We start from the raw sequence: 10,052 nt of genomic DNA, 5'->3' as shown, positions 1-10,052 counted from the left end.
GCAATTTTCTTTGAAAAAAGGGAAATCTTTTGAGAAAAAATTCCATAAAAAATTGAGTTTACAAAATGGGGAAAAGGTCCCAGGGTGGGACCAACTGTAATGGACTGGACTCATACCACCCGACCAGATCAACGGCTCAACTGCCACTAATTTACACGTGGCAAGAGGCAAGCCGTCCATATTAATATGCAAAAGTAATCCCCCAGATTTTTCTCATTTACACCCATTACTCTCATTATCTACTAAATATCAGCCGTACTCCACAGTGGCAAAAACGGAAAAAGAAGATTCTTCGTTAAGTCCGGGATCCATATCCAACGGCCAGTTTTTATCCAATCTCTAGATTTTCCAAGAATCCCGCAATCTAGATTCTAGAATCGCAAATGAAAATTTCCTGGTGCGAGATTTAATTAACTGTCATTTCCTGCCCCCCTCTTTGCCATTTTCAGACGGAATCCAACAAAAAACAATGAAGATTCAAAATAGAAAAAACACAGATAAAAAATTCAAAAATGGTAACTGTGAAATTTACGATTTTACCCTTCAAAATCTCTATAAAGAAAGACGATCAGGCCACTTCACCTTCTCAACTTCTTCGTCTTCTTATTTTCTTCTCTGCTCTCATTTTACGTTAGGTTTGAAAAATAAGGAAGAACAAAAACCCTAGGTTTTTTATTTCCCCTTTCGATTGGCTGGTCAAGATCGGGTTTTTTCCGGCGGAACTAGTCGATTTCCGGCCAGATTCGCCGTTTCCCGGCGAGAATTTCTACACGCCTTAAACCGTCCGTACACGGCTCTGCATATACGTATGAGCTGGGTCGTTAACCTAGGGTTTTCTTCTTCTAATTCGAATCATTTTATAACCTGTCTATTGATTTTTGTCCTCCATTATTCTCCTCAATTGCGCTCCCTCTTGTTTAAATTCGAAACGATCGCGTTACGAAATGGAGTCTGGAAATCGAATTGATCGTCAGTTGAAGCAAGGTATTTAGGGCTTTGTTTTTTTTCTCTCTTTTTTTGGGATTTTAGATTTTTGTGGAATATCTCGCCATTTTTTTCCTTTTGGTGTTGCTTGATTAATTAATTAATTATTATTATTTTTGCTTTATTTTGAGATCTTATGACTGGATTTTGTTTGATTTTTTATTTTTTTTTGGATTTACTGCAATTGGGTTTTGGGTTTTTTTTTTTTGGGTAGGTAAGGTTGGTTTTGGGTTTAGATATTTCAAAAGATGTCTTTTTTGTATCATGGGTTTGTTACCTTTTATGATGTGTATGGTGGGTGTATGTCACCTTTTATGACGTGTATGATGGTTGTAACATGGACAAGAAACTGACATGCATGCATACATCATCAGCATATCTCTATACAGTATACGACTTACATTTGTGCTTGCTTGTTACCTTTTATACGTATATAATATGTATAGGGAGATGATATTTTCACTCCTGCATTATGCATGCCGTCCCACTGTAACATGATTTGACGTGAAAAGTGGGCAACTTTAACGCGTCAAATCACGTTATAAGGGGGGCACATCCGTAACGAAGGGTGTGAAAATATATCATCACCCTATATATATAATACCAAGGTTAAAAATTTCTCGGATCCCGAAACTTCGGTCAAAATCTGGTACAAAACCCGAAGCCAATATTTTATTTAATATTAAATTTCGGTTGAAATTTGCAGTGAAATATAAAAAAAAAACAGATTTTTTGGGTCAAAATTCGAAAATTCCAAAATTTCGGCTGAAATAAATGACCGTTTCGGTCGAAATTTAAAACCACGTATAATACGCACTTACATTTGTGCTTGCTTGTTACCTTTTATTTTATGACATGCTTATGTAATGTAGCGACAAGAAACTGACATGCATGCATACATCAGCTGCTATGCACATAACGCCATGTGCATTCTTTCATTACTTTTTTTTAATGGGTAATGTACATTCTTTCATGCTTCGAAAGTATGATAAAGAACCCCGGAAATGGGATCTATCCATGGTATTCTTATTAATATGCACATACATACAATTGCAGTGTATGTGTGTGTTACATTGCCAAATGCCAAGCACGTTTATATATGTAAACTGAAAAGAGTAGCAGATACCTGCAGAAGATATATGTGTAGATTTCATATCATGGTTCAAAAACCAGGTTCTGTTGTCAGATACGCATACCGTGACCCTGCTGAGTCAGACTCGGACTGGGTCACACGACTCAGTCCTCTCTTGAACATGCTGACCTTTTGTTGTGTTGGAATTGTCTTGGTAGCTCCACCGGGCAGGTTCGTATAAACAGGATCGAGTGGGTAGGCTTTTGTGGTTATGGCCACGGTTTTAAATTTAGGACCGAAATTTCGGATTTCGGTCAAGTCCGAAACCAAAACGCACCAAAACCGAAATTACCACAATTTACCACCAAATTTCAGCCGAAATTTCGAAAACAATGCCCTTTTTTAATTTCTTTACATAATTTCAGCCGAAACTTTCGGTAATTTCTGCCGCCCAAAAATCAAAATTTCGGGACTTTCTACAAATTTAAAACCATAGTTACCACCAGGTTCAATTGGGCAGAATAAGTAATATTTTTGTTAAATTTTGACTGTCTTAACTAGGACCAGGCCTTTTTGCCGGTGGAATCATCGACTTATTTTTCAAATTATTTTTGAAAACTATTATAGCTTAGTATGAGGATTTACTATAACATTATTATTTTATCAATTATATATTTTTTTAAGAATTATAATGGTAATCGATTATCGGGCACTATAGTAAAGGGATATGATTTGTCACTCTCTTGTTACAATAATGACACCCCACTCTTCGTTTTGCCCTTTTATACTGGGGGAATGCTTTGCCACTATGAAAGAGATTTCATGGAATCTTTTTTCCCCATTTTTTCTAGCACCTTCTCAATCACATGGGTAAACAAAATATTTCATGAATTTTTTTTCCTGGGTTGCTGAACTTGCCCATAGTGATTAAAGGCTGTTACAAGTGTGAATATACAACTCCCTATTTTTAGTATGTCATTAACATACTATTAAAGACTAATACATTAGACCATATAGTCAAGTGAGTTCATATTAATCTTGGAGTGTCTTTTGCATAACTTGACTCAAGTCATTTCCTATCTGAGTCATTCATGGTGACTAGTATTGTATTTCAGTCTTTATAATGCTATAGTTATACACCAACAGTGTGTACATACTAATGGCGTTTTAACATGATTATACATCTTTGTTGTGATAGTCATGGTTACCAGAACCTCTCTAATTGGGCAGGAAGCTCGCTTCAGAAGCTGAATTCTTCTCCCTTCCCAAACTTAGGAGAAGCAGGCTTCCCACAAGCTTCCTCTTTTTAAGAGTATGCTTTCTGTTTTGGTGATTATTTTTTCCCTAAATGATTGTTTTCTCCTTTTGATAATGCCAGGGAGTGTCATTAGAAAGGGTGTCTTTAATACTTAAAACTAGGGCTGCAACTCGAGCCGGGTTTTACCCGACCCGCATCGACCCGACCCGAAAATAGCCTGGGTCGGGTTCAGGTTTCATGGGTTTCGGGTCGAGCCGGGTTCAGCATTCAAAAACCCGCATGAATCTAGGGTCGAGCCGGGTTTGAAGGGGCCCGACCCGACCCGACCCGACCCGAGTTACATAAGTTATAGTATGTACATTTTTTTCTATTGTTAGTTAAAAGTTAAAGGGATAATTACATTTACACCCCCTCTAGTTTCTGACACATCCACTTCCACCCCTATAGTTTAAAACATGACAAATACACCCTTGTAGTTTCAATTTGTTTAAGGTAGGCCCCCTCAGCTGAAGGTTCGTTCATAGATTGAAGGGTTAGGATGATCTGATGGAGCTGATTTTTTGGGCACACCCTATCTATGTCAGGACCCATCAAATGAACGCTTTGGATCATCCAAACAATGTGGGCCCACATTATTTGGATGATTTTTTGGTAGTGTTTGGATTCGGGTAGGGGCCCACATTATTTGGATGATCCAAAGCGTTCATTTGATGGGTCCTGACATAGATATGGTGTGCCCAAAAAATCAGCTCCATCGGATCATCCTAACCCTTCAATCTATGGACGAACCTTCAGCTGAGGGGGCAAACCTTAAACAAATTGAAACTACAGGGGTGTATTTGTCACGTTTTAAACTATAGGGGTGGAAGTGGATGTGTCAGAAACTAGAGGGGGTGTAAATGTAATTATCCCAAAGTTAAAAGTGAAAACCCACGCACCCACTGTTACTGTATGTGAGTGTAATTTCTGCTTCTATGAGGTGAGTTGATTCAAGTGTTTGATTCAGCATTGTTTGATTGTAATTACAACATTGTTTGATTACAGCATTGTTTGATTCAAGTGTGATGTGAGTGTAATTACATCATTGTTTGATTCAAGTGTAATGTGAGTGTAATTTCTGCTTCTATGAGTTGAGTTGCCTTGCCAAACAAGAATTTTCCTTAAAAATTTGCGTCAACGTGAAAAAACCCGACCCGAACCTACCCGAGATTTATCATGGGTAGGGCCGGGTTTGGGAATCGTGGGTTTTCCGACAAAAAACCCGACCCGAGATATTTCTCGGGTAGGGTTGGGTTCTCCAAAACCCGACCCGCCCGACCCGAGTTGCAGCCCTACTTAAAACCTCATATTAAGCTTCAAATAAAACTTTTGTAGATCATTTTTCAAATTCTTAATATTAATTTTACATGAATAAAACATATAAAACTATAAATCCATAAAATTTGTAATTCTAATCAGCAGCGAAGCCTCTTTACTTTTCTTGGAATTTTTTGCTTCTCAAATATGATATTTACTCCCCCTCCCATGGATAAAATCCCCCCCTTTAACGTTAGTCGTTAAGTTTTAAGGGCAAAGAAAAATGTTAAAGGGGGTGAATTTATCCTCAAGCAGTGAACCATTCTCACAGAAACCGTTAAAGGGGGGATTTTATCTGTGAGGGAGGGAGGGAGGGCGGGGGATATCATTCCCCTTTCTTTTTTAGCTTTTGCTTCTTCTTCCTCCATAGCTTTCCACTCTAGTAACCATGATATTCTATCTTACCTTCTTCAGTTTTTTTGTGGTTTCGAAGGAATGTCACAGTAAAACTTGATCAAATTATTATTTTTTCATTTGTGATACTTGTACAAAATCTTCCTAGTTATTTGATTTTATTATAATACCTTACTCAGTGTGACCTGTTTTTAAAATGTAAAAAATTTGCCTTCAAGAACGAAGTTTCAATTTTATTAACTTGAAGATTCAAGTTGTACACGCCCTGAGACATTTTTTTCTTCTTGTTATCAGATATAAACTTATTTAATTTTTGTGAATTGTCTATCTTTCTGAGTACACATTATTATTATTTTTTAATTGACTATATTGAAGTGGTGTATCATGTTTGGGGCATGTATTCATAACAATACATTTATTATATAGGCCAGATGGAGATATTTTGTTACGAAGCAAATAGAATATTTTCAAACTTTCAACCTTCATATATGTCTGTTAACTGTCATTCCTTAATTTCTTTTGCTTTTGTTCATGGATGCATTTCTCTGTACAAAAACTGCATGTATGTTATGAAATTCATGCATACATCCAACTTGGTTCTTATATCTAACTCTTTCACCTGATTTACTCATGACTCTGAACAACTAAATGCTTAATTTGACTCTGTTGTAGCGTCTTGCTATTCAAGCGCTGAGAGAAGCCAATCTCTCTCTCCTTCCGTCATCGTCATTGGTGGTGGCTTTGCTGGAATTGCAGCTGCTCGTGCTTTGCATGATGCCTCTTTTCAGGTAATAAGGATTTAGGCATATAATTTTTTCTAGCAATATGGTGTTCATGTCTTTGTTACTTTTGCTCTATGTGGCAGTTCTCGCTTTCTCTCGGTATTATTATTTAGTGTGATATGTGTGCAATCTCCAGGTTGTTCTATTAGAATCACGGGATAGAATTGGTGGCCGAGTATACACTGACTTCTCATTTGGTTTTCCTGTTGACATGGGTGCATCGTGGTTGGCATTCGCTTATTCAGCCCTTTTCAGTAAAATTTATGAACTTCTGAACAGATCTAATTAGATGTGTCTTTTGTTCATTATTCTTCAGGTTGCATGGGCTCTGCAAAGAAAATCCCCTGGCACCTTTAATTGGAAGACTCGGGCTCCCACTCTACCGTACCAGTGGTGACAACTCTGTCTTGTATGATCATGATTTGGAAAGGTCACTTTCATCTCTAATGCTTTTATAGTGCTCTGCCTTTAAATTTCCATCTTAATGATCCTTCAGGTTTCTAGGTGTATAGTCGTATAGACAACCACATTGCTACCTTTTCTTGTGGAAACTAGTTTTGTTGTTAAGTGGTCGGTATGATCCATGTGACAAGGACATCCCTGTTTTCCAAAACCCACCAGGGAATTTGTAAATAATTTGAATTGAGGAGGCACTTATGGATGGTATGTTTAATTTGTAATATTTTCCTTTTGTAGCTATGCACTTTTTGATATGGAAGGGCATCAAGTCCCACAGGAACTAGTCACAGAGGTTGGCAAGATATTTGAGAGTATTCTAGAAGAGGCATGTTTTCCTTTACTTCTGATGGTCTTCTCAAGTGGTCTACACTGTCAAGTTTGGTTTTGTGTGTTTTACTAAATTGGATGCTGCTTGATTATTTCAGACCGAAAAAGTTAGGCGAGAACATGATGAAGACATGTCTATACTCCGTGCCTTCTCTGTTGCCCTGGAAAGGCGTCCAGATTTAAGGTTTTTTGGACATTATACTTTAAATTCTATGCCCAATATTTGTTATGATTTTCATAGTATTCAAGATTTTTTATTTTGAAATATAAGCATATTTCCAGGCAAGAAGGACTTGCCCACATGGTACTGCAGTGGTACTTGTGCAGAATGGAGGGTTGGTTTGCTGCTGATGCAGATACCATCTCATTGAAAGGCTGGGATCAGGCACGTATAATTTTCTTGATTTTTGATATTATTAATGCACTTCATTTTTTGAATGTATTTGTATTTATCTTAATACAGATTTCTTGTATTTCTTGTTTTATCGGTCTGATATTGATGTAAAAGATATATCGTTCAATATCATCATTTAACTGGATGGAAATGTCAGTGTATCTGTATAACATTGGCACATATTACCTATGTGTATGTGCCATCCTAAGTTGCATTTAAAATTGGTCTGTCTCACATTTTAACCCCGTAATCAAACTACAGGAAGAATTGCTCCCTGGAGGTCACGCACTCATGGTACGAGGCTATCGTCCGGTTATAAATACTCTTGCTAAAGGGCTTGACATTCGTTTGAGTCACAGGTATGAATTAGCAATTGTTTAGTTTGTTAATGAACTTATAGTTTCACTCATACTCTACATTCTCCATTTACTAGTGTTCTCTAATCTGTGTCATGGCCTTTCAGAGTGACAAAGATTGCTCGACGACACAATGGAGTAAAAGTCACCGTCGAAGATGGGAAAACATTTGTAGCAGATGCTGCAGTCATTGCTGTCCCCCTTGGAGTTTTGAAAGCCAAAGCCATAAAGTTCGAGCCAAGACTTCCCGAGTGGAAAGAAGAAGCCATCGCAGACCTTGCAATTGGAACTGAGAACAAGATTGCATTGCACTTTGACAAAGTTTTCTGGCCCAATGTAGAGTTTCTAGGGGTAGTTGCTACCACATCTTATGGATGTAGTTATTTCCTGAATCTTCACAAGGCGACTGGCCATCCAGTCTTGGTTTACATGCCTGCTGGTCGGCTCGCCCATGATATTGAGAAGATGTCTGATGAAGCTGCAGCCAATTTCGCCTTTCTGCAACTCAAGCGTATACTACCCGATGCATCTGAACCGGTATATTGCTTTCCCTTGTTCCTCATTCTAGTGATGTTCCTTGAATTCCCATCTATCTATTTATAATGTATATTAATTAACCATGTTTCTTTCCATTGTCATTTGTTTTCTTGCCATTCTCCCCTCTATCTCAGGGAAGCATGATTCTTCCCTGGGAGACTTCGATTCCCGCTTTCGATTCCCGTTTCGATTCCTGCTTTCGATTCCCTCTCTAGCAACCTTGAACAGGATTCTTCCCTGGGAGCCTTCAATTCTGCTTTCAATTCCCGTTTCGATTCCCGCTTTCGATTCCCGCTCTGGCAACCTTGCTCTATCTTATTCCCTCTATAGTGGATTTTCTTACACATGCATGTCGTGGGTGAGACCACCATTTCACTACTTGTTTTGATAAGGCGAGGCCTATAATTTTACACCTCTATATAGCATGGGCGTGGCCCACCATTTTACACCTCATGTTTTGATATGGTAGAGTAGAACCCACCATCTCCACCAAAACCTATGCATATGGTGGGCTGTATTGGGTGGTGTTCACTATTTTAAACCATATTTTGATAGGCTGTGTGGTATTGGTGGCAACCACTATCTTACCTAATGTTTTGATGGGGTGGGTCCCAGAAACTCCACGAAAGCCCATGCATAGGGTAGGGCCTGCCATTTTACACCCATGCATAGCATTGGCCAATAATGCTAGTAATCATATACAAGATTAGATTCTAATCATTCTATTCGCAAGTTTTCGGCTAACTTTTGCTCGTGCCGTCTTGCAGATTCAGTATCGCGTCTCTCACTGGGGAACGGACGAGAATTCACTTGGCTCCTACAGCTATGATTCAGTAGGAAATCCCCACGATTTGTACGAAAGGCTAAGGATTCCTGTGGACAATCTCTTCTTTGCAGGAGAAGCGACGAGTATTGCCTATCCAGGATCAGTGCACGGTGCTTTCTCGACTGGTCTGTTGGCCGCTGAGGACTGCCGAATGCGTGTTTTGGAACGTTATGGCGAGTTGAATCTGTTTCACCCAGCCGTGGGGGAAGAATTCACATCCATATCAGTTCCACTTCTCATCTCCCGAATGTGATTCTTTCCCTACTCCAAAACTATTTTAAAACACAGATGACCTAAACATAGGGAAGTCTTTTGATTTCTTTGGCCTATTTTCTTGTCTGTGTTACATAGCTTAGAATTATGTACAGAGATATGAACTATTCTCATAGGATCTCACTATAAACACAGGAAGGTGTTATAGTTTTACTACTGGCCGGGGTAAAATATTTCATCATTACCATGGATATCAATATAAACCATCTTCCTATCTCTGACCCGTCATTGTCTTTTCATTTAACAGTGCATTTAGTTGCTATGCTAACTTTTCAACTTAGGATCAGCCTTTCTTTTCGAGTTTTTTTGTTTTATTAAGCCTTGGAATGAGACATGATGAGCTTTTGCTGAAATGTTATTGTATTTCTTTTCTGTTGGCCTGTCTTGATTTCAGGAAGAACTTTTCTTACAGAATTGTTTTCTAGGAAAAAATTTCATTTTCAAGATTGAGAAGGAAATGGTATGGTTTATAAATAGAAGGTCCCAATAAAATGAAATTCTTTCTGTTTCACTGTCTGATTACACAAGGAAAAAAGTAACTAGAACCATTTATTTTTGGATTTACTATAGAATCTTCTTTTTTGAATGGTAACCCATAGAATCTTACATGCTAGATGTATCTACAGAGTTCCGACCTCCAAACCTTGTAACAATGCCCCGACTGGAGCACACATTAGTAGGGTCACACCGTAGGATGATAGGATTCGAACCAAAAGAATCAAACATGCGCCACCTATCTCTATAGAGGGCTTGAGGAATTGAGTATTGTGGTTTGAGAGTTTGGAGTGCACATCCGTAAGATCCCACAGTGACGAAATTAACGTACGCCGGATAGAGAACTTGATGGGTAATAAGCCCAAGTATTGGGCTGTTTGAGTACGGGCCTTTATACAGGCCCAGATGAAACTTCAAATGGGCTTGAACACTGCCTGACTCATCTATTACATGGTTTATATTAGAATTGGCATAAAGCTCAGAAATTGTTTCATCTCCGACTAAGTGTGTCCCCCGGTACGAGCCCATTCACTTTGTGAATGAATGAGATTAAATAAGCGCATGATTGGATACCCACAA

The 10,052-nt window shown here is 38.5% G+C and overlaps 1 protein-coding gene across 4 annotated transcripts; it reads left to right on the top strand.

Moving 5' to 3' along the window:
• The first annotated feature begins 586 nt into the window (after positions 1–586).
• LOC143892830 (polyamine oxidase 2-like) lies at positions 587–9,196 on the top strand. Of its 4 annotated transcripts, none has more exons than XM_077397723.1 (10): positions 587–984; positions 5,697–5,812; positions 5,943–6,031; positions 6,123–6,236; positions 6,503–6,590; positions 6,691–6,776; positions 6,875–6,977; positions 7,248–7,345; positions 7,450–7,879; positions 8,647–9,196. In XM_077397723.1, exons 1-10 carry the CDS (start codon positions 945–947, stop codon positions 8,956–8,958), a joined length of 1,476 nt encoding a protein of 491 aa, XP_077253838.1. In that variant the 5' UTR covers positions 587–944; the 3' UTR covers positions 8,959–9,196. The 4 variants fall into 4 exon arrangements, with proteins under 4 accessions (XP_077253838.1, XP_077253841.1, XP_077253840.1 ...); XM_077397726.1 differs by lacking the exon at positions 5,943–6,031 and adding an exon at positions 3,287–3,368; XM_077397725.1 differs by lacking the exon at positions 5,943–6,031 and adding an exon at positions 3,255–3,368.
• The last annotated feature ends 856 nt before the right edge of the window (positions 9,197–10,052 follow it).

The sequence above is a fragment of the Tasmannia lanceolata genome, unplaced genomic scaffold, assembly GCF_043159265.1.
Source record: "Tasmannia lanceolata isolate RefF3 unplaced genomic scaffold, GAP_Taslan_0.1 ptg000015l, whole genome shotgun sequence".
NCBI classification, from domain to species: Eukaryota; Viridiplantae; Streptophyta; class Magnoliopsida; order Canellales; family Winteraceae; genus Tasmannia; species Tasmannia lanceolata.
Note: the sequence above shows the minus strand (reverse complement) of the source record. Positions and strands in the feature narration are given on the sequence as shown.